Raw genomic sequence first — 25,758 nt, 5'->3', positions numbered from 1 at the left:
TTTCCAAAAATTTCAAGCTGTAATTTACTTAACAATGTAGTCAACAACATTATTCTCCTTATCAGGACCGCTAGGAAGTCAAATTCGTAACTTTGCGTACTCAAGTTACTAAAATGAGATGACTGTGAACAGATCAGAGAGACTGACCGTTACAACACCACTGTTTCAACACTGCCTTTAAACAGTTCCAAAAAACTGTCCTGCCATGTACACCACTGAAGATCAGGCAAGTTCAAACGTAAAAATAAGCAGAAAGTTATTCTGACAACTGTTATTCAATTTTTCCACCGATTCAAATCTATCCTGTCTTCAAAAGCTCCCATCTGAAGAACTACTACAATTCTTTCACTCTTGCCTTGTAATTTTCTGAATTTAGCTAGGAATGCTGTTTTCAACAGTATTTCTCTCTTCTATGCTTAATAATAACGCTCCCTGTTAATTTTTATGCCTGCATTTAAGCAGTAAAATGATCAGAATAATTTGTTCTTGCATAAGGCTGTAAACACTACCATTCCCCATATTTCTGCAATTAAAATTCAATATCAAGTTCTAGGTGTCTTTGACAATATGGAGGTTAACATCTCTCCTGTATTTCATTTCGCAAAAAAAAATGAAGAATGTGTCTGGGCCTTAAACTGTTAATGGAATCTAAGAAAACACTTTGGCTCTTCAAAATTAATTATAAAGCCCTGTTACATTAAGGGGGAAGAGGAACGTGTTTTGCTTTTTTTGTTTTCTCTATGTAAACACTATTTCTTTATCAGTCTTAGGGACAACTAGCACGAAGAAAAATGGTTTTTTTTCTAGTTTTTAATTATTCCCAAGTAAAATATGCAGAGAAGGGCTAATTCAGTGTCATTAATTAGGTTTTCGTACATACCAAGAACAAAGCCTGTAGAACATGACATTTCAGCTGCAGACTTGGCCTGTTCATTAGCTGAAGAACTAATTTGTGCCTGATTTCTGGCAAAGACAAAAAAGAAAATGGAAAGATCAGACTCGAGAATTTACTTGCAGTCTATGTGAAACATGATAGATGTACTTACATCACTGTGTGATACACTTATGACAAACAGCTTTCCTAAAATCCAAAGAAATAGCACAAGCGAAAGCAGAAACTGCCTGAAAAAGGGCATTTCTCACAGTTCTCATTTGCCTGTGGTTTCTGAAGCCATCAGAAACACTGGCTCAGTCGAACACTTCAACAATGTTGACAGACTGAGTGGTGCCAGTCAAAGAGTTTACGTAAGGGCTTTACAAGTGTTCTGTTTCTGCCTTATCCACTTAGATCACTTCAGGACTTGCAAAACCAAGACAAGAGGAAAAAAAAAGAATTTTAAAACTACTATCAAAAAGCGGTCCATGTTATTCTAATTATTAAAAGTCTTCAGTTGGAGAATAGGTGATCTACTGTTTCAAAAAGAAAACTGGCATGCAAGGTTCAATAGTTGTTCTCAAAGGAAACACTTGTTCTACTACATCCTAGCTGCAGGAAAAACTATCAGCCATTTCAGAAGACATATTAAGGTTTTTAAATAAACAGTTTCCTTTCACCATTATTTTTAAGGGCAATTATCAGAAAAATACACTGTATACCACACCTAGAATTTCCAGTTCTTGAAATCTGCTGCACATGTGGTCTCTCCTTTAATTCGTCTTCATAACCTGCAGGTAGATCTCTTACTATTCCATTCAGATAGGGCCTTAAAGAAACAGAAAACATTCAGCTATGCTTGCCTAAAAACATCCAATCTGAAATGGAAGGTCCAGCAGTTTTGTGCAACTGGATCTTCAGCCTGACTGCACGCTGGACAGCAGAACCAGTTCTGAAAATCTCGAACAAAATTTCTACAAATAATTCACTTTGCTAGCATTATCAAGGCAGCTCTCTGCCTGCAGTTTGAATTCCCAAGCCTACTTTCATGCAAACTTTATCTATTGAGTCTGGTTAAGAGTTTTGAGAGCTGAAGAGCGTTCAGCATTCAGACTGCATTAGTAGAAACAGATGTTGCTGTTCTTAATCCCTTGGGACCAACAAAGTCTACAATAGAGTTCGGCACGTAGCTGTTGGGCAAGTCTGGTGGAACACTTACTTCAGATATTAAAAGCTCTTTTAATGACAACCTACCCTTCACTACACACCTGATACCATTTAAAAGAAAGAGGTGACTTTTGATCAAGATAAGAGACAGGTAACATGGTGACCACAAAAATTCAGGAGCTAAAATTTGAATCATCTATATATGAAGTGAAGTAATATAACTGAAACTTCAAATAATTCCAAAGACGCCAAAAATTGTATGGACATAAGGGAGCTTTTCTTGAAAAGATATAGAGTAGTTAATTTACAGGCTTTTCCTGCCTTCCAAATTAACTACTCTTTAATGAGGACTTCAAGTTATCTTGATAAAATAAGACAAGAATAGATATTCAATGAAAAATAAAGTACCACAGAGATGCCAACGAAGTTCTGTACTTTCCAGAGCTGGATAGAGACACAGACTTCCTATTAAGCTAATGAAAAAAATACTAGGCAAGCATAGAAAAAAGCCCATCTTATTGTTTTATGTAAAAAGATCTACAGCTCTGCCCACTTTTGTAATTTCAATAAAAGTCAATGATTAAAGGCGAAAGGATGCAAGCAGATTATTAAACATTGATTTGGCATCTTAACAACCCACAAAAACAACATGAAAGAACAACATCCTCTTGGCATAACATGATCTTCTTTCATGATCAAGACCATCTTTTTGATAATGATCAATCTGCTACTTACGAAGCTGGTCACGTAAGACTGAAACACAGTCAGGAAACAGAAAGCTTAGTCCACAGCATGATGAAAGGATGCAGGGAGGAAGCAAAGAAACAAACCTTGGGATTCAAGAGGCAACCTTTTTTAGAAAAAGCAGCAAATTTAGCATGGCAGGCCCAGACATTCAATCAAGAAGCTGCTTTATCCTGTTTATAAGACAGACCTGGCTGCTGGGGATGGACTAAAGCTCTCCACTCATATGAATCAAAACATTTTGCACTTCCTCTCACCTTCCTGTCATATTTGCTGAAATATGTCACAGTCCTTGTGCCCCTGCCAAAACAGAAATTCTTCTGAACAGTCCTGTTAAAAACACTTGCCTCTCCAAACTAATAAATCCATTTAAAAACATAAAAACTTTAGTATAGCAAATAAAAATATTCCTCCTATGAATTTAGTTTCTGTCATGAAATCAAATATGTTTTGGAAAAGTTGAATTTGCCTGAAACATAGAAAAAAAAATGCTATAACTCTTCAGAAGCTGAGCTGTCAGTAGCTAATAGATGTGTTTCTCCTTCTTGAAGGGAGACTGAATATAGTTCATAAAAGCTTAAGTGAAGATCCTTGCAAAGGAGAAAAAAAAGTACTAGATTACAAAGCACGTTTAATTTAAAAAGAAAAAAAAAGAGAAGTAATTTTCAATAAAAATTCAGCAAAGTAGAAAATACATACCAAAAAACCCAAACCTTAATTTTACGTACAAATTTAAGTTCAGGCGATTCAGGTGATGGTCCAGCAACTTCTTTTAAGAAGATGCACCATATTTGCCAATAACAAAGACAAGACTACCTTCTGTATTATCTTTTCAAACAAAACTGGAGCTAAAACTGTTTCAGAGGCCTCTCCAAATAAGCAACAAATTGCTTAGCGATATTTTGGTCACAGACATTTATATAAGCACCATCAGTGTTTTCTGGTATCACTAAGAACTAGTATTACTAGTGAACTATTCAACACGATACTATCTACTGTTGGTTCAAACACCATCCTTGCTGATATTTTACACATATAATTCTGTATATATTCTTTGAGAAACAAAGTAAAACCTCAAACTTTATCAAACGGTCATTTTTATTTAAATGTTAGACTCTGTGTCCAATTGCATTTGACAGTGGTGAACAGCAACCCAGTAAAAAGAGGACATTCATCCTTCGCGTGTTAATTAACAGAGGATTAACATTGCTGTTAGTCTCAAAAATATGGACATTTTGTTTATCTTTGTCAGACCTCCAGTCAAGCTTCTAACATTTTTCTTTCTAAAAAGTTGTAGGACAAGATCGTACCATAAACCTGCTTTACTCATTTCTACCAATATTACACTACAGGATGGAAGAATTTTTATATTTTGCATTCTCTTCTCTGAATCTCATTCAGCAGAAAACAGGCAATCTGTTCCTGCTATCTATTTAACCACTGTATCCATTTGCTAATCTTTTTCAGAAATATTGTATGAATAAATACATGCTTTTAGAATCACATCTGAACACACAATCTGAAACTCTGAAATAACCTATTTAGTCTGCATCTCCCAAACGCTTCCAGACATTTCATTTTCTCCATAGTTATTTAATTCCTTTATGAATTTTTTTTAAAAGGCTGAGAAAGAATATCAAAAGCTATTTTTGTAGAGAAGTTATTTTAACTCCATTGGCATTTGAAACTGGAAAGAAGCATGATTTCATTCAATTTAGAAAATGCTTTTGCAGTAGAAGAGCATTTTAGGGTTTGGTTTTCCTAGTTATTAATTTGTAGTACTATCCAGAAAACTATCCCTATAAACAACGACTCAGAAGATTATTTAACCAGTCTACCCACAATTAACAATGAAACATGATCGTAATATTTAATACTGTTAAGAGTGGTACAATTTGCCTTCTGTTTTTTCTAGAAGTGTTCATTTTAGGAAAAAAATGTTGTTATTTTGCCTAACAAGGGAAAGATAGTGGTGTTTCCTTCACTGAGGCAACTGCTGTAAAATAATTCTGGCAACAGGCTTAACAACAACAACAAAAAAAATCTACAACATTCATGTTCCCAAGATCTGTAAGGTGAACAAATGAATGCTCTTCAAGTACCTTTTCAAAATTTATTTACAAGAAACTTTACTGCTTTATTTCATTTGAATTTAGCTGTATAAAACACATCTGTTTCAAGTTTGGTACTACTTCACACTACAACTCATCTGTCTTTGAAAGCAGCTGGTCCTTGCAATGGAATAGCTGAAGGTGGCCAGACTGCCAAACCCTGAATGATTGGCAAGGTTATCCTTTTTTTTTTTTCCTTTTAAATGAGTGAGCTAGAAGAGAAAGATTAACAATTTACATCAAAGGAACCAAAATGATTTATCAGTTAACACAGTAAAGGCTATGTAAGAATGAACAATACATAATACCTGTTTTCCTCCTGAATGATTTATCTAAAACATCCTCTTTTGTTTGATCTGGGTTTTCTTAAATGTTTATTCAAATTGTGTAGTTATTACTGAGATTAGCACTTATTAACACCATCACGATTTGATTCAACTATGCATATGTTTAAAGTCCGACATTTAGCAAGACATGCAGTAAAAAAGAAGATCATTCCTTTAAAATGTACTTTTACATTTCTAACATGCAGAGACACATACCAAAAATTGAAGCTCAAACCAGTTTTGGAATCTGAATTGAAAATTTACTTGCTCTAACTATTACAGACTAAGAAAATACATGTAATTTTGGGTTCCCAGTGCAGGGATTTTCTCTCAAACACTAACATGCTTTCTGGCAAAGTACTCTTCATAAAAATGAATTATGTGCTCACTTTTCTGTAGTAATTTCTCTAGTATCCTTGGTTAGCCATAATATATAAAATGCTTCCTAATGTATGATGTATAGTCTTAGGTACTGGTCCAATTTTAAAATATTTTTTCTAAAAAATATTGCAAAGCTCCTTTTTAAAGTAAGTACAAAAATCCTGCTTCCACATATGAATCTTGTCTAATTTTCAATGACAGCAAACCATGGCTGTCAACAAGAACTACAGGAATAAAGGAAAAAATGGAATTAAGCATACCTTTCAGCATAAAAAATCCGGGGAGTTTTTCTGTCATAAGCACTTTCGCATCTAAGTCTAGGGTCCCTTTCTTCACTTATCTCAGGATCATAGTCCATTCTGTAGTATCTTCTATCAAAATCATGATCCTCATCAAGTCTGTGGTGCTTCCTAGTAGGCATTACTGACTGGCTAGCAAATCCACGATGTCTTTGATTGGGAACATCCAAATCTTCATCAGGTCTTTTATTTAAGAGTCGATTTCTTAATTCAATGTCACCATCTAACTTACAACACCTGTCTTCCTCCAGCCATCTCTGATTTAGCAGCTCGTCATAACCTTCTGTAGAAGTAAAGGCATCCTTCTTCGGAGGTTCTGCGCCTGTATTACAGGGCTGTACTTCTGTATGTAGTTCTGGCTGGAGCCTGGTAACAGCAATAGGTTTTTTATGCCTGTCCATCTCATTCTGTTTAATGGAAAAAAACATATTAAAAAATTTGAATATAAACAAAACACATTGAGTAAAAACTTGGTTTTGTATTTCTTCAAGCAATCCCTAAACAGGTACTGGAGAAAAGGTAGGAGGTGAGAAAGAAAAATACTTCAAGGAGGGCTTAAAAGCTAGGATTTGTGGTTTATTGCTTGAGGGAAAAAAACCCTACTCTTCCTCTAATCTGATGAGGAAAAAAACCTGCTGCACAACAGCAATTGCAGCTGAAGAAAGGAGTGAGAGTATGTGACAGAAACATCTTTGCAGACACAAAGGTCAGTGAAGAAGGAGGGGCAGGAGGTGCTCCAGGCACTGGAGCAGAGATTCCCCTGCAGCCTGTGGTGAAGACCATGGTGAGGCAGGCTGTACCTCTGCAGCCCATGGAGGTCCACAATGGAGCAAAGATCCACTGGCAGTCCATGGAGGACCCCACGCCAGAGCAGATAAATGCCCAAAGGAGGCTGTGACCTCATGGGAAGCCCACACTGGAGCAGGCTCCTGGAAGGACTTGTGGCCTTGTGGAGAGAGGAGCCCATGCTGGAGCACAGTTTGCTGGTAGGATTTGTGATCTTGTGGAGGACCCACACTGGAGCAGTCTGTTCCTGAAGGACTGTACCCCATGGGAGAGACCCTATTGTGGAGCAGGTGAAGAGTGTGAGAAGTCCTCTCCCTCAGGAGGAAGAAGTGGCAGAGACAACATGTGATGAACTGACCGCAACCCCCATTCCCCGTCCCCCTGCACCACAATCAAGGAAGAAGGGAGGGGTGGGGGAAGGTGTTTCAAGATTTGATTTTTATTTCTCATTACTCTTCTCTAAATTGATTGGTAATAAATTAAACTAATTTTCCCAAGTCGAGTCTGCTTTGCGTGTGACGGTAACTGCTGAGTGATCTCCCTGTCCTTACCTCAATCCATGAGCCTTTTGCTGCATTTTCTCTCCCCTGTCCAGCTTAGAAGGGAGAGTGATAGAGTAGCTTTGGTGGGCACCTGACATCCAGCCAGGGTCAATCCACCACAAGATCACTGTTGTGTAGCACTCCAGCCCTTGAAGAAGCCAGTAAGAACCAGATATTGAATTCTAACATCTAAAGGACATCTGAATACTGCCTTATAGTTGTCTTCACGGATTAAAAGTTTTCAACTGTATGACACTCCAATGCACTTGGAGGAAAAGATCTTTCTCATAAGAAAACAATCTTTCTGGAGACAGGCAAGAAACATTCTTCTAGATAGAATTTATAAACACATGAGTATTTGCACTTGCCTACTGTTGTAAGAAAGACAATAAACTTTCAGCTGTTGTGAGCACGAACACAAGTCTCTTCACAGAACGACCCAGCTCTCACACTACTGTACGCTTAAGAATTTCCATATTTAGAAAAAGTGGAAGGCCTTATTAAATCAAACCTTCATTAGATGAGAGTTCCAAATTATGGCAGTCCGTCACTAAACTAAGGTAATAATATTTTAAAAAGAAAATTTACCCATTCTACCCAAGATTTTACAATTGATAAGCAGTAGAGAGGCTTCCTCAGATCAATATATTGCTTCCAGATTACTAAAACAAAGGGTCTCATAACAATGCTAATTAGACCTAAAAATCCCCTGTTGACTGTTGTACTGGTTTTAGCTGGGACTGAGTTAATTTTCTTCATAGCAGCTTGTTTGGGACTATGTTTTAGACTTGTGATGAAAACAGTGCTGATAATAGAGAGATATTTGAGTCCCCGCTGAACAGCACTAGCACAGCGTCAAGGCCTTTTCTGCTTCTCGCCCCACCAGCAAGCGCATCCCCAGCCTACAAGAAGCTGGGACAGGACACAGCAGGGACGGCTGACACCAACTGACCAAGGGGATATCCCACACCATCTGACATCATGCTCAGCAATAAAAGCTGGGGAAAAGAAGGAAGGAAGGGGAATGGTGGCGTTTGTCTTCCCAAGCAATTGTTACCCGTGATGGAGCTCTGCTTTCCTGGAGATGGCAGAAGAACTGCCTGCCAGTGGGAAGTAGTGAGTGAATTCCTGATTTTGCCTTGCTTGCGTGAGCAGCTTTTGCTTCACCTACTAAACTGTCTTTAACTCAGCCTATCAGTTTTCTCACTTTTACCCTTCTGATTCTCTTCCCTGTCACACGTGGAGAGGGCCAGGGAGGGCAGGGAGTGAGAGGGCAGCTGCGTGGTCCTTAGCTGCCAACTGCCATAAAAATCAAAGGCCTCAGCTTAGAATCTGAGTTCAACTATGCATGTGTCTAGCTCACTTTCAGTAGTAAAAACTTTTTTTTTTTAATTCACAAATGCACAGCACCATATACTGGACAGCTGCCTGCGCTTGCCTTGCTTTCTCGCGAAATGGACACAGACTGAGGAAGAAGAAGCTACAAATAAAAGCTAAGGAACACTGTGTGGAGCTCAACATTTTGTCCAAAGAGACAGCTGTTTTGGAGACCACTTTTATCACTGAGAGCAATCCAGAGACTTGCTCCAGACACGCAGAAGAATGAAAGCATCCCTCTCCTAGATAGACAGGACTGAAGTAGGAATCAAGAACAGTACTGTATGACTCACAACCAGGACATGCTAGATCTATTAGTAAAACTGTGACCTAATTGAACAACATTCTTAGCTTATTTTGTCTTACTCAAAATTACATCTTAGTCAATATTAAAACTATTGACATGATCCTTTATATTCTTCTTTGTATCAGCTTAAGTAAAACTGTATTACCTCTGTGTTTTTCTTCCCTAATTTCCTTAGCCTTTCATTCCATTCTTCTTTATCCCTGAGATATTGATTGTACTCCTTGTTTCTTTCAAGTCGTAGTTTCTCCTAAAATAGGCATTGAAAAGAGAATCATAATTTTGCATTTTTGAGTAGCTTTTAACTTCACAGAACTGCAGTATTAAATGAATACATGCAAGGTGTGTCTGTCCCCTCCCCCTTCTTTGTGATGTACAAATAGGGCTTGCATTCCTTTGAGGTTTTCGTTCATTCTTGAACATAGTACTTTCTCTTAATCTGAAATCTGTAAGTAGACATCAGTTTCTTGGGCATGAAGTCTAGTCTCCGGTAGCACTACTGTGTATCAAGTTCCATCTTAAAACCAGTTAGGTTTCCTTCCACTAAATCTATTCCAAAATTGTTCCAAAGCCTCACTCCTTTGACAACTAGAAATCACCTTCTAATTTCCAATCTGAATGTATTTACAGATGATTTTTAAACATAAAATTTTTTTTGGTGTTAAGGTTAGTTGTGACTTGCCTCACTCATAATTACAACAGGACAACAAATACATGTATAGACATGTCAATTACAGCTTAGGATATAACTTAAACTCTTGAATTCAAACAAGCAGTTAAGCTAACTGCAAAAAGAGTCAAAAGCACACAGAATACAAGGAAAACTAAGAAAAATGTAAGCTATCCACCTTGTCCTAGCTGCTTTTGCAAGGTGACAACATTTATAACCAGCTTGCTCAGGTCTAAAAATATGCAGGAATTGTACATCCATCGCCTAATAATATAATATGAAATACAAAAGTCTCCAGGTAAAGCAAACTCTAATTTGCATTATTTTCTGATATTAGTACCTTACATTTTGAGCATGGGGCATCTCTTATACTACCTCATTCCAATCATCATATAAATGAAAAACAAGAGAATTATATTACAATATCATGAATCGTGCTCTTTTCCACTGCCATATTTTCCAATAAAAAAAAAGGTATTAAACAAAAAATCTTAACATTATAGATAAATTTACTTTCCCATGAACAAATTTCAAACAAAAATAATTTATATTTCTATCACCATGGAAATATCAGCTTAGTAATGCTCCCCAAAATTGTTTTTTTTCCCCTCAATTTCTGTCTATAGATTTTCTGACAGTGAGAATATAAAACCCGCAGACAGCTATGAAAACTGCCTGAAGGGTATTTTCCAAAGCTGGAAAACCAGCATTGTCTTTAACAGGTGGCAAAACGCTCAGCAGAAAATTCAATATGCTGTGTGACTGCACATTTTACCTAATAGAGGAAACCAAAATGCAAATGTTAACCTCTAATCCTTATCTGCCCAGAGGCTAACCGTTTAGCAGGGCATAGTGTGACATCTTCTGGCAGCTTTTAGGTTCTGCAATAGCAACAAATAAACAGGTAAAAAGGATAAAATGCGCTTGTACAGAAAACTTCAACGAATGTTGAGCTGCTATGATAAAAAACCATCAATGATCAGACATGTTCCCAATTCAGATATGTTTTTAATTTTCAAAGAATTAATCAAAGATACTTTCATTGTTTCAGTATACATACTCAGAAGGGTTAACACAAAGTTCAGGAGAACTAACAAACTCAGCACAAATGCAGCCTGCCACTGAGAAGGGGTCCTTTCTCCTTCCTGTGCATTTCATTCTTCCTGCCTCCTTTTTTTTTCAACTGTACTATAATTTGGAGTTTGAGGCTTTTTCATAACAGCAATTTTCATTTATTTGAGTTCTCACCTTGCTCCTCATATGGCCAAACATTATTGCCAGCACAGGAGCAGCAGAAAGCGTAAGCAAGCACAGCAAGGGCAGGACCAACACATTCCACAGCAGAAGTCTTGTGCCAGGTTACAGTTACAGCATAGCCCCAAACACGGAGCAACAAAGCGACTCTAAGGCAACATAGGTTAAAAAAACAAACCCAAACAAAACCCCTAGGAGTACAACAGTCCAGGCTTCACCCAGTTAACAGTCTCTTTTTCTGCCTTGCACCTCCACTGGGGTTTGACTAAGCCTACCAACCAACCAACCAGTGGTGTTTGCCAAGTCAGCAAAAATTACTAAATTACAATGTTTCTGCTGATTAAACTTCCTGGATCGATTTACAAGCAAAAACAAGGAAGGAAATGGAAACAAACGGCCAACAGTGTGAGGGCAGGACGAGAGGTGACCCCTGTAAGACTGATTTAGGTTTTCACAGAATCATATTACGCATCAGAGGAATGGATCAGAGGTTAAGAAAATCCACATAAGCATGTTGCATCTTCATATTGTAACCTCCATGAATGGCCAACAGCAGAGATACTGTTATGGCTTGTATCTTTCTCCAACATATGAAAGCAAGACCATAAGCTGGTAAGAAACCTCAGGGAGATAACAGAGCCTAAATGCAGAGAGATCATGTGTACTCCTTTCACAAAACACATTATTAGTATTTGTGCTCTCAAAGAAAGACTAGAAATTGGGAAGATTCCTATACTAACAGCAGGCAATACATGAAATACCAGATCAGTTTTTATTTAGATTCCTGCATTTAGCTGTTAAAAAAAAAAAATATCACAAGGATAAACAGGTAGGTTAAGTGAACACAAAGACTTCAAAAGAAATTGCGTACAGCAGAAAGCACGCTTCCATTAGTTCTGATAGGAACTGGTAAAAATATCCCTGTAGAAAAAACTAAAAGCAAGTATTTTGAAAATTATCCCCAGGCTGTAATAAGAAGATTAATAAATTAGGAAAGTATATATATAATTATAAGAAAAACAATGTCCTTTATTAAATCAATATTTCTTGCTGAACAAAACCCAAGCACAACTAGAGCTTTTGAATGCACCAAGTGCCCTGCAGATGTGAATTAGAAGCAGCAAACCTCAAACTAGCACCAGTATAGAATTACATATCTAATTCTGTAAAAACTAATAGTATAGGTAACCTAGGATTAAAAATTTTAAAAATAACAAACTTTAAAGACTTTATTTTTCTGAAAATTATTCTAACAACCACCTCCAAAACTGTTCATTTGTAAACAGTGTAAAAAAACTCAAAGAAACAGAAAAACTTAGGTGGAAATAATTTTTCCACAACAGTTTAAACATCTAGGGTCATTTTCAAGCTATATATTACTTAATTTCCTCTAGGTATTTACCTTGGCAGATCTTCGCTCATCAATAGGAAGAGATAATCCCTGAGTATACGGATCTACTTCTCCAGTAGTCAGATAATTTTTCTACATTAAGAAAAAAATAAAAATCATTCAATATATTTTAAAATAACAACTCTTATTTGCTAAGTAGTTACTAGGAATTATACTTTCTGAAATAAATCTGATGAGTTTAATGAAATAAAGACTGAAGACAGCCTTCACATTTTGAAGACGTAGGACATTCTTGGAACACACAAATGAAGTGAAGTCAAAGAATGCAGAAAGTAAAGGGTTTTGTCAAGATTTAAGCTTTGAGTTTGGAAATGTTTGTCACTTCTTCCCTGTTACGCTTTTCAAGGACTACATAAGTCAGTTTCTGTACATTAAAAAATATATATTTTTATTCAAAAAAACACATCGTTAGTCAATTCTCCTGTAAGCAAGCAGCATAAGCTCAAGCATCTGTACAAGCATAAGATGAATTTTCCAAGACACTACCTTACTTTAGATGAAAAATTGCTTTTTCTAAATGCAGAAAACGTATGCTTACCTCCTATTTTAACAGATGGAACTCATGCTAACACTAGCACAGTCACCACTCAGCATTTCAACACTATCTGTTTTCTACAAGAGCAGTCCTCAAGCTTTTCAGGATAATGACCAATCACCAAATCCTGAAAGTCCTTACGGACCATTGGTCACTTTCAGAACAGAATTTTCCATTGAAAACACTATGTGGTTGCTCCATACAGCTCCCTGGGCTGCTGCCTGGGAACTGGGCTGCGCAGCAAGTCGAAGTATCAGCCTTTCAAATCAAACACCAATGCTGGAACAGGTCCTCAGCTTCCAGGTCTAGTGGCTTCTTCATACAACACTCATTCACTAAGAGCATCCGCAGGCCATTCTCAGTCAATCACCTATGTTTTATAAACCTAATTATCTTTAATAAAAAGAGCAACTATTTGTGTGGCATGGGCTGATGAGGGGAATGGGGGTTAGATACGGTATTTCACTAGCATTGCTCCCTTACATTATCTATGTCGTAACGTAGCTTGAAAACTTAGACGCATGTCAACAGGTAAGAGTTCTACCTGTTCCAGTACAAAACCACATCATTACGAATTATATTTCACAACTATACATTAAAAGATTTAAGGGATTTAATAACTATGTATATATTCAAGCACTGGGACAACTAGATTAACATGCAGAACTAAGTTATTTTTACTAGAACAAGTAATTAAACTGTAATCCTCATTATTAAGTAATCCTTTCCACACTTTGAACACATGTGCAGAGATTACCTCTGATCTTAAAAAGGTATTTGCCAAAAATCAGAAGCTGATATGGAAATTGCATTTTCTACATAAGCGAGACTAAACAAGTTATTAACCAAAATATTATCACTATGAGAGCTGCTAAAAGTTGCACTATCTCTTTATGTAGGGAAAAGAAATGAGAGATTGTTATCCTATCCCTTCCTCAGGCCTTACAAGCTTAATATAGGTAACGTGTAATACATTAAAAAGAAAAAAAATGTTGTAAACCTAAATTTGTAAAACTGAAGGCCAATTGAGAAAAAAAGACTAGAAGCTAATGTAAAAATTATATTATTTAGGTACTCTGGTGAGAATTATGAAGCATTAAGTTTTAACACAATATTCTAACTTTGAAAGTAATCTGAAGTTTAAGATTAAATTAGAAGCAACAATTACACAAGCATCATTTTGGTTAGAGGTTAAGAAGCCAGTTAATTCCTCTGTTGCTATTGTTATTCAGGAATTCTATCCCATGCCAATATCGTTAATTTGTATCATATGCGTGTTATTCAAAGCCCCAGAAAAAACAGAAGGTTGTATTTCTACCACATTACCGCCTGGTCCTTTATTGAAGTTGCTTAATTTGAACAACCTGGATGGACAGTGTTAAATTTGAAAATTTTATACACATAATATAAATAATTAAAAATCACTGTAATTTAACAAAGCTTGCAAAAATGTGCCTCTGGTATTATTTTTTCTTCACAATACTTGTATTCTGGCCTCTGGGTGCTGAATAACTGGCTCTACTGCTTTCCTAAGCGCTCCTGATGAGATTTCACAGTGATAAGGAAGAAAAAAAGCCCTGACTCTGGTTCCAATGACATATTATGGTATTTCAGAGTCTACGATTTTATTCCAGGTTTATAAAGTATGTATATCAAGAAAAAAAAAAATCTGAACTCATAACATCTACACAACTGACAAGCCTTGAAGTAAATGTCTTCTAAAAGCTTTTGTACAGTCAGCATTAGACAGCAACAATAGCAACTGCAAAGGAAAAAGGAAATCAATAGATGTTTTAAAATCATATTAATGGAAATTAATAAATATAAGCAATCATTCTGCACAAAGCAAATAATGCTGTTAATCAGAAGTAATCACTACGGCATGCACAAACACACAAAGGACAAAAAAGTAATCATTTTTTTTCAAATTCAAAGAGCACAAAGCTTTCAAACAAAGCAAAAAGCGACTAATTTGAAGAAAATAAAATTTAAAAAAATATATATTGCAGGCACCCTACCTTTCTTTTTGCCTGTGAAATGCCCTAAAAGTCAGGGAAAAGATACTATTCAAAAAGAGTCTTTCATTCAAAAATATTTGACTTAACAAAAAAGACTTCTTATTTTCAAAGCCAATCCATTCTTTCATTTTAAGAACTAAAGACACTGATAATCAGCATTTTCAGACAACAGAAAATGTTTGGTTCCTGAGGTTTTTTTCCTGTTTGACTAAGAAGGGATAAAAAATATTCCCCAGATTATGACATTTCATACATACCATTTCAATTTTAAATTTACTGTGACATTTATTAAATCATGCTAAGCAGAATATCAAGTTTTTTATTTCTAAAATGGAAGAGAAGCTGTCAAATGGAGTCACACTAATAATGGGAATATTCTTACCTGAATTACAGACCATAGAACACAAAAGTACTTAAGGAAGTAACAGATATTTAAAATTCTTAAGAAGAAACTAAGAAAGAAGTAGAGACAAATAAATAAAAGTATTCGGAATAAAATGTACTAAATAACATGTAGTCTCATGGCAATGAGATCTGTAGAAGCCTAAAATATATAATCCTTCCTAGCAGTGACATCTTGAAATTACTTTTACTCGAGTCTTTGAAATCAGCCAGTGCTCCTAATGAACACCTTCTTATAAATATTTTCCACTGATTTTAATAATTTTCATTCAACTAAAATGACAGCACAATTTTAAAAGTGTCATGGTTTAGCCCAGTGGGCAACTAAACACCACACAGCCGTTCGCTCACCCTCCCCCATCCCCAGGGAATGGAGAAGAGAATTAAAGGGGAAAAGGGAGAGAGACCCGTGGGTTGAGATAAGAACAATTTAATATGATAAATAAGAATATATTCACATACACGTGTGTGTATAATTATAATAGTACATACAAATAAGTGATGCACAGTGTAATTGCTCACCACCCGGTGAGCAAGGCCCTGCCCGGCCTAATGATCCCAAAACAGGTAAGTCCCAACACCAGAATCCTGGACGAGCAAGAGGCCCAAAAAGGGAGTGAGAGCCCGTGGAAGAGCAAAAGCCCTTCTTTCCAGTCAACTCTCATCTTCATACTGGGCATGATGTTGCATGATATGAAATATTTCACTGGTCAGTTTGGCCCTCAATCCTAAATCTAAGCTCAAATCACAAGGGGAGTTGTGGACCCTCTGTCTGGGCCACACTCCTCCCCCAGCCTGTTTTGCTCCTGCACACTGGCAAGAACACGGCAGCTGAAAAGCCCTTGAGGTCTCAGTGCCAACTATAAACATCAGTGCGCTATCAACATTCTTCTCATAACGAGTCCCAGACTAAAACCAAAACACAGAGCTCTTCTAGCTGTTAAGAACTAACTCCATCCCAGCTGAAACCAGGACAGTATCCACCCCTTATTCCATACCATGCACGTCATGCTCAAGTCTCACATATGTACACAGATACCACTCCCTTAGTCTATGGGTCATCCCTCCAAATGTTTGTTGTTTCTTTGGTTCTTAACTCCGGGCTCCATCTGTCATGGCAGTCTCTCAGGGAAGGAGAGATGATGTGGAATTCACTCAGTCAGTAGAATGCATGTCATGTAGTCTCTGTTGCACGTGACATCCAGAGCTCGTAGCTGGTGTATTCAGCAACAGTCCATGTCCGCAGTCTGCAGGTTGAAGATGTTGATCTTGAGGAAGTTGCTGGGTGTCTGGAATCAGTCTGGTTCCATTGAAGTTCATTCTTCATTAACCTGGATGATTCTTAATATAATGTCATTAGTATAATATGACAACCATAGCAATGATGGTATGCAGGGACAGGGTTATTCACCAATTAGTATCACACAATTCAATTCATTTTATCGTCTATTTTCACCCAACATCAAATCCCCTTGAGGTACACATCAGACTTCCTCGTCCTTCTGCATCACCCACCAAGTGCACCCAGGTCCTTGAGCAAAAGCAATCCCACAAATGGGTTTACCTTTACCCGAGGCAGGAATAACCCAGACTGTCTTCCCCAGCACATTCCTCATGTGCACTACAGGGACTTTATCCCCTTCTACAGTATGTAAAAGTTCTGATGGGGTAGGATTAGCTTGACTGGCAGATCCTCTAGTGTTGATTAACCACGTGGCTTTTGCTAAATGTGTATCCCAGTGTTTGAAAGTTCCACCACCCATTGCTTTCAGTGTAGTTTTTAGCAGTCTGTTATTTTTAGCAGTCCGTTATATTGTTCAATCTTCCCAGAAGCTGGAGCATGATAGAGGGTGATATACCCATTCAATGCCATGCTCTGGCACAAGTATCCAGTAGATTGTTATGGAAATGAGTCCCATTGCCTGACTCAAGTCTTCCTAGGGTGCCATGCCGTCACAAGACTCGCTTTTCAAGGCCCACGACAGTGTTTCGGGTAGTGGCATGGGGCACGGGCATAGGTTTCCAGTCATCTGGTGATTGCTTCCACCATTGTGAGCACGTAGCACTTGCCATGGCGGGTTTGTGGAAGTGTGATATTATCAATCTGCCAAGCCTTCCCATCTTTATATTTTAACCAACATCTTCCATACCAAAGAGGTTTTAACCACTTGGCTTGCTTGAACACAGCGCATGTTTTACATTCATGGACAACCTGTGCAATAGTGTCCATAGTTAATATTATTTGAGCCCTTTGTGTGATTAGTGAGATCCACTTACTCCATGTAGCATCAGTAGCGTGATGTGTAGACGGGACACTCTCTTTGAACATTCAGCCCAGCACCGGTACTTGAGGTGCCAGGAACAGCTGTGCTTCAGTACCAACCACTTCAGAAGCAGCTCAAGCTCCTTCATATGCTGCTAATAGCGGGCTTCAGATCCTCTGTATCCCCAACTCCAAAACCCGAGGGGTCAACCTCAAGTCTCCTCTCGTGCTTATTGCCAGAAACTCCACGTAGGACCATTCTCCCCGGCTGCAGTGTAGAGCACATCTTTAACATCTTGTCCTGTCCGGACTGGTTCAAGGGCTACTGCATGAACTATTTCTTGTTTAATTTGTTCAAAGGTTTGTTGTTGCTCAGGGCCCCATAATAAAATCATTCTTCTTCCGGGTCACTTGATAAAGAGGGTTTACAATCTGGCTATAATCTGGAATATGCATTCTCCAGAAACCCATAATGCCTAAGAAAGCTTGTGCTTCGTTTTTGTTCATTGATGGAGACAAAGCTGTTATTTTATTAATCACATCCAATGGGATCTGACAACGTCTGACTTGCCAATTTATGCCTAAAAACTGAATCTCCCGTGCAGGCCTCTTGACCTTACTTTGTTTTATGGCAAAGCCTGCTTTCAGAAGGATTTGGATTATTTTCTCCCCTTTCTCAAAAACTTCTTCTTCTGTGTTGCCCCATACAATTATGTCATCAGTATATTGCCAGTGTTCTGGAGCTTCACCCTGTTCCAGTGTGGTCTGGATCAGTCCATGGCAAATAGTAGGGGTGTGTTTCCACCCCTGGGGCAGTCAATTCCAGGTATACTGGACACCTCTCCAAGTGAAAGCAAACTGTGGCTTGCACTCTGTTGCCAAAGGGATCGACAAAAATGCATTAGTGGTATCTATTGTGGCATACAACTTGGCTGCCTTTGATTCCAGTTCATGTTGAAGTTCCAGCATATCCGGTATGGCAGCACTCAATGGTGGTGTAACCTCATTCAGGCCATGATAGTCTACTGTCAGTCTCCAATCTCCACTAGACTTACACACTGGCCATAAGGGGCTGTTAAAAGGTGAGAAGGTCTTGGTGATCCCTCCTTGGCTCTCCAGCTGACGAATCAACTTACGGATAGGAATCACAGAGTCTCAGCTGGTGCGATTCTGCCGTTGGTGCACTGTTGTAGTAGCAATTGGCACCTGTTGTTCTTCAACCCTTATAGCAATCCCACAACAGAAGGGTCCTCTGAGAGACCAGGCAAAGTAAACAACTGCTTGACTTCCTCTGTCTCCAATGCATCTATGCCAAAAGCCCATCGATACCCTTTTGGATCCTTGAAATACCCTTTCAAGATAATCTATGCCAAGGATGCATGGAGCCTCTGGGCCAGTCACAATGGAGTGTTTTGCCACTGCTTCCCAGTTAGGCTCACCTCAGCCTCTAACACAGTCAGCTGTTGGGACCCCCACGTCACTCCAGAAACGTAGATGGGTTCTGCCCCTCTAAAGCTCAATGGCATCAGAGTGCATTGGGCACCAGTGTCTACTAAAGCCTTATATTTCTGTGGGTATGATGTGCCAGGCCAGTGAATCCACACAGTCTGGTAAACGCAATTGTCCCTTTCCTCCGCCTGGCTGGAGGCAGGGCCCCTCTAATACCTGTTATCATGTCCATAACTCACTTCTTATGCAGGAGGATCAACAGGATTAGGATTAAGGAAAGTATTTTTAGAAGGACTAGCCCTCCCACTCAGTCTACGAAACTGCTCACTTGAGACTGGAGCAACAACTTTCCTGGAGGAATCAGAAAAATTTCTGTTTCTGGTTGCCTTTCTTTGCAACTGGCATACCCTTGCCTCTTGGGCCGAAGTAGGTTTTACATCCCATCTTCTCATGTCTTCTCCATGATCACACAGGTAAAACCACAGCCTGCCCTGTGGTGTATATCCTCTCTCTCTAGAAGGGTAACGCTTGGTCCTAATAGCTGAAATTCTGGAACATACAGCTGGGGAGTAGGACATTTCTTCTTTAAATTTCGGAACTCCTGGGACAGTTTCTCCACAGCCGCGATGCAGGCCCGTACAGAAGTACTCACTTCATATTGCTGGAGTCAAGTAACCACATCATCCACAGGTGGTACATCTTCTCCAAGATCCATTACTGCCAGTGAGGTGGAATACGATGGTGGTGCGCTCCGTAGAACCTTCCACCACATGGGTCATGTGCACTGGACTTCATCTGGATCTTGAGATAACCACGTGTTTCTCAGGTCATAATAAATCACCTCTCACATGGCAAGCGCCCTCAGGCACTAGATACCTCTCCCTATGTTGACCCACTTGCCTGGATTACTTTCCCTTGCACCTGCCAGGAGCTGTTTCCAGAGGCTGTGGACTTGTGTCCCTTTTCCAATTGCTTTATCAATGCCTCCATCCCTAGCAAGGGCTCTCAGCTGCCTGACTATCATATAAATCCAGGCTACTGGCCCCACTGTCCCAGCATCTGAGCAAACAGGTGACAATGTGCTCACCTTGATGACAGCTGTAATCTTTTCAAATGTCTCAAAGCTCATTCATGGTTAGAGATCAGGTGGTTATCGTATCATCTATGAGATCTTCATCTCATCTATGACATCTTCGTCTCTCCTCTGCTGAGTTCTTCCTTGGGAGGAAAGAGAACGTTCCCTCTTTGTCTCTTGTTGTCATGACAGCCTTGCTTTAGAGTTGCCTGCCTCCTTCTACTTTTAGTTGTTCTAACAGCCCTCCTTTAGAGCAGTCTGCCTCCTCTTCCACTCCTGAGTAAGTGGAAAGTTCTTCCTCTTCCTCTGGTTGTTGTGACGGCCCTGCTTTCTCTTCTTCCAGTTGTTGTGACAGCCCTGCTTCCTCCTCTTCTTCCAGTTGTTGCGATGGCCCTGGTTCCTCTTCTTCTTCATCCTTTACTCTATGTACTGACTTTCATACACATTTCCATAAGGGGGCAACTGGTATTGTTGGGGTCTGAGTAGATGCAGTGCTTGTTGCAGGGGCTTGAGTACAGCGCCTGCATTGGTGCCAAGCACCAGAAGCTGGGGTTTGAGTAGCCCCAGTGCTTGTCACAGGGGCTGAGATAGCAAGTAAAGTAACACTAGTAACAAATTGGTAGAAATTTCTAAATGGTCAATTAAACCTAATTATATATATAATTAGACATACGATCAGGAGACCTTGCAACAGGATTATACTGTTTAGACTATTCCAATGATAGTCAATATTCTCAAAATTTTCAAAAGCTTTTGTAAATGGTCTGGGAGGTGAAAATGAAGGGAGACATCTCCCTCATGTATCGGCTCTCCAAAACAAAGAAGCTATCAGTGTAATTGGCAATGATATCGGCCAAGTGGCGCTTAAAATTCATGAATGAGGTCCACAATGCCACCCCCCTCCGCGCTGCCGAATACTGAACTGGTCCCAACATCCATGATTTTATCAGCACCACACAGCACAGCCTTTCATCTCAGTCCAACACCCAGAGATAGTAAACTGCAAATAAATAGAGCCAAACAGCATATATGGTAAATAAAGTACCAAATAATACAACTCCAAAGACAACTGTGAGAGCACATTAAACAATATCCCAGCCAGCGACATCCAAGGAAACACAATGAACAATTACAGCAAATTTGTTTTAACACATTTCAGTCAAATCTGTCATTATCTCAACCCTTCCAGCCCCACGTTAAGCCAGCACTCATAATGAATTCCTTCTTATAAAGATTTTCAACAGATTTTATTAATTTTCATTCCATTAAAATGAGAGCATAATTTTAAAAGACTCACTAAACTCAGGCAACCAGACAAGCTTTACCTGAGAAAGATATCGTCTATAATCTTGTCGAAGTTCCTCTTTGAGTTTATGTTTTTTTCGTTCATATTCTTCTCCAAGAGGTAAACTCAAGCCATAGTCACCTGAAAGTTTAACACCATTAAATATTATTATTCTACTATTTTGTATCAATGCAAAGCACATCCTGTAAAAGCTGCATCTGGATTTTTATTCAACATCAGCAATAAAAAAAATGAACCATGCTACCAGTAATTACAAACTAGCTGAAATAAAAAACACCTTCTCTGTATGAGTAGTTGGATGGGAAGCATAGAAAAATGGATTGGGTTAGAATGTTAATTTTTCTCTAGTCCTTGCGCTTTTTCTCTCCATTAGAAAAAAAAATGCAACATAAACGGAATTCATTTGGATAATCTGACAAATAGTATAAAACGTATTTCTTTTGTCAATGTATGTTTCAAAGGAAATTTCCTTTGGCGTGTTAGTTTCTAAATTACTCTGATATTTTAAGCTGTGCTTGTCACACAATAGAAAACATACTTCGCAACTAGAAAGCAATAAGTTATTTGCTTAGCAGGAAGCATGTGAAAAATATGTTGGCTTCCACATAACTAGAAGAAAACTGACCACATGAAAATAATAACTATTTTTTCTTTCCACTTCAGTGTTTTTAGTTGTAGTAGACCCAAAACACATATTTAGTACTTTTCCAAGATTACTGTCAGGTCTCGTAACAGCTGCACTCTTAAAATATAATGCTATGCAGGTTGTTTGTTGTTCCCAAAACACATTTTAAAGTACTTTATAAGAAACATTCTCTGCCCCAGAAGCCCATCTCTGTAGCCATTTTCACCACTCTCCACAGAGAGCTAGTGAATTCCACAAAACCACACAAGAGACATAGACGCAACTGTGTGTTTCTTTTATTTCCTATTGTTTCTCTCAAAGCATTTCTACATCTTGTGGTCTATGTAAAATGATTAGCAAGGAGTAGGAGGGAACAGAGGGATATTTGAGATTTACTCTTCTGTTAGTCCAAATTTATTGCATGGTACTTTGTTCAGGGCATAAATCAGTGTCTATACAGTAAAAATGACATTATATAAATACTGAAAATTGCTCGCTTGGGAATCATTCTGCTACCGAAGCAAATAAAAGGCTGAAATATACTTAGTAATAATACACTTAGTTGTCTTGGCTCGAGGTAGTTTCAGCTAAGTCAGAATGTAGCCTCACGAGCCAAAACAGGAGTCAGCCTGCTGTTCTGTAGAACTGAAGGGCCTAATACCCAATTAAATATGTCATACGCTATTTTGAAACAGCTTGCAGAGCTCAACTATTAACCAAAAGCTGCATGGGAGTTTCTTCTCCAACCTGCAATTCACTTTTCTCCTAATTTTGCACATAAGGGAAGCATTAGTTCCATTAAAAAACAGTGTACCATTTCAACCCTCGGAAAAGGGGTAAGTGTAACGAGGAATAGAATACAGAAGAAGAAAGGGTTTGTTTCAGCTACTTGTTCTTGCCTTTTATTTTCACATGAAATGATTGTTGGATTAAATATAGGAAACCAAGAAAAAAATCAAAAGCGACTAACACATCAGAGTGAAGATCCATTCAATAACTTCACAGAAGCCATTAAAATTCAGCACAGGAAAAAAATCAATGAGAATCAAGTGTTTCGATTCAAATATGTGAAACATTCAAACAAAAGAGGGTTTAAGGTTAATTTTATTACAGAAGACCTTTTTTTGGCCACCAGAAAAGCCCCAAGATAACAATTATGGGTAGTTATTTAGGAAATATTTGAAAACAACTTACTTCAAAACTTACTTTCGGAGAGCCTAGCAGGGCAAAAATACTCCAGCTAACATGCATTAATCCTAATTTCGTGCACAATGTGTTTGAATTCTTCTGTCAAATAAGAGATATATTTCCTTTTTCATTGGTTTTCTACTTTTGTTTATTCTCTGTTTGTTTTTTTGCTATTGCACATTCTGTTAATCATACACTATCACACTGACAATTTTTTTTTTAGAAAAAAGTTCACATTTTAAATGCATTTTTACATAAAAGTTTGTATGCATTTAATATGTTTAGAAATAACTATGCCTTCATTCAGCCTGATTCTCAACACTACTGTTAGAACTATGGAACACACCTAGCAGCTACCAAGGAACAAATCCCTGTCTAATTTAATCCAAAGGCAACGACATTGCTTTAAAGCAGAACCAATAATATCAACGACCATCCACTTATAGCCAAATGTGTTCAGCACCCATATTATCATCATAGAATGTGCTGGTTTTGACTGGGGTAGAGTTAATTTTCTTCACGGTAGCTACTACGGGGCTCTGTTTTGGATTTGTGCTGCAAACAGTGTTGATAGTGCAAAGATGTTTTCGTTACTGCTGAGCAGTGCTTACACTGAGTCAAGGCCTTTTCTGCTTCTCACCCCACCAGTGAGTAGACTGGGGGTGCACAAGAAGTTGGGAGGGGACACAGCTGAGACAGCTGACCAAAGGTATATTCCATACTATATGACATCATGCTCAGCAATAAAAGCTGGGGAAAGAAGGGGAAGAAGTACATCACAACTACAGTAAACACAGTAGGAAAATTAATGAGGTACAAACCCGAAGTGTCTACACATGAAAGAAAAGAGTTACCTATCAACAAGAAGCATGACACAGAAACACTCTGAAGCTGTCAAGACAAACCTGAGCTACACAAGTGTAACTAAGGAAAAACAGGAGTGGCTACAGAAAGGAGATGGTAGGACAAGCAAGGAAAGGTGGCACGTTACAGGAACAGTAAAAGGGAGAAAGGAACACTCTCACACATTTTCAAACAGGAATCACAAAGAACAAAGAGAAAAGAAGAAAATAGGACAATATACGGTGACATTTGGTGACAGCCAACATGGCTTCACTAAGGGCAAATCCTGCCTGACTAATTTGGTGGCCTTCTATGATGAGGTTACAGCATTGATGGATAGGGGAAGAGCAACTGACATCATCTACCTCGACTTATCCAAAGCATTTGATACTGTCCCACACAACATCCTTATCTCTAAACCAGAAAGACATGGTTTTGATGGATGGACCACTCGGTGAATAAGGAATTGGCTGGATGGTCGCACTCAAAGAGTTGTGGTCAATGGTTCAATGTCCACGTGGAGGCCAGTGACGAGTGGTGTTCCTCAGGGGTCGGTACTGGGACCAGTGCTATTTAACATCTTTGTTGGAGACATGGACAGTGGGATTGAGTGCACCCTCAGCAAGTTTGCAGATGACACCAAGTTGTGTGGTGTTGTGGACACGCTGAAGGGAAGGGATGCCATGCAGAGGGACCTTGACAGGCTGGAGAGATGGGCCTGTGAGAACCTCATGAAGTTCAACAAGGCCAAGTGCAAGGTCCTGCATATGGGTCGGGGCAATCCCATGCACAAGTACAGGCCGGGCGGAGAATGGATGGAGAGCAGCCCTGAGGAAAAGGACTTGGGGGTGCTGGTGGATGAGAAGCTCAACATGAGCCGGCAATGTGCGCTGGCAGCCCAGAAAGCCAACCGTATCCTGGGCTGTATCAAAAGGAGCGTGGCCAGCAGGTCCAGGGAGGTGATTCTGCCCCTCTAGTCAGCTCTCGTGAGACCCCACCTGGAATACTGTGTTCAGCTCTGGAGTCCCCAACACAAGAAGGACATGGAGCTGCTGGAACGAGTCCAAAGGAGGGCCACGAAGATGATCAGAGGGCTGGAGCACCTCTGCTATGAAGACAGGCTGAGAGAGTTGGGGCTGTTCAGCCTGGAGAAGAGAAGGCTCCAGGGTGATCTTATTGCAGCTTTCCAGTACCTAAAGGGGGCCTACAGGAAAGCTGGAGAGGGACTTTTTACAAGGGTGTGTAGTGATAGGACAAGGGGCAACGGATTTAAACTGAAAGAGGTGAGATTTAGGTTAGATATAAGAAAGAAATTTTTTACATTGAGGGCGGTGAGGTACTGGAACAGGTTGCGCAGAGAAGTTGTGGATGCCCCATCCCTGGAGGTGTTCAAGGCCAGGTTGGATGAGGCTTTGGGCAACCTGGTGTAGTGGAGGGTTTCCCTGGCCATGGCAGGGGGGTTGGAACTAGATGATCTTTGAGGTCCCTTCCAACTCTAATCATTCTATGATTCTATGATATATTTTCAAAGAAAACAGTGATTAAACCAATAGCCACAGCAAAACAAATCTAACCATTTCACTTGGTAAAGATTTCAACCAAAACTAAGTACTTGTTCTTTCCTTGTATAACAAATGACTACATTATAATAAAATTACAAAAGTAATACAATCAGTTTAGCACTCTATGCCTAAATGTTTAAAAGAAACTTAGCATTTAAAAGAAAAATTAGTTTTATCTTGTGCATTTTAGCCAAGATGGACTAGGACTCTTAAGCTTAGAGGCTGAAAGAAAAGGCATCCTTAATT

General features: G+C 38.9%; 1 protein-coding gene across 6 annotated transcripts in view; it reads right to left on the bottom strand.

Annotated features, from left to right (window-relative positions):
• The window catches only part of CSPP1 (centrosome and spindle pole associated protein 1), a 70,279-nt gene that overhangs the window by 38,283 nt on the left and 6,238 nt on the right, over positions 1-25,758 (bottom strand). For 4 of the 6 annotated variants that reach the window (XM_086608685.1, XM_009979165.2, XM_086608684.1 and 1 more), the window contains 7 exons: positions 21,314-21,414; positions 14,800-14,823; positions 12,238-12,318; positions 9,060-9,161; positions 5,864-6,309; positions 1,602-1,703; positions 881-963 (listed from right to left, as the gene is read on the bottom strand). In XM_086608685.1, coding sequence (XP_086464811.1) covers positions 881-963; positions 1,602-1,703; positions 5,864-6,309; positions 9,060-9,161; positions 12,238-12,318; positions 14,800-14,823; positions 21,314-21,414 — 939 coding nt within the window. The remainder of the gene's footprint in view (positions 1-880; positions 964-1,601; positions 1,704-5,863; positions 6,310-9,059; positions 9,162-12,237; positions 12,319-14,799; positions 14,824-21,313; positions 21,415-25,758) is intronic. The other 2 variants (XM_086608687.1, XM_086608686.1) reach the window with 2 other exon arrangements.

Source organism: Tauraco erythrolophus, chromosome 3 (genome assembly GCF_009769465.1).
Source record: "Tauraco erythrolophus isolate bTauEry1 chromosome 3, bTauEry1.pri, whole genome shotgun sequence".
Lineage (NCBI taxonomy): Eukaryota > Metazoa > Chordata > Aves > Musophagiformes > Musophagidae > Tauraco > Tauraco erythrolophus.
This window is presented reverse-complemented; position numbering and strand designations above follow the sequence as displayed.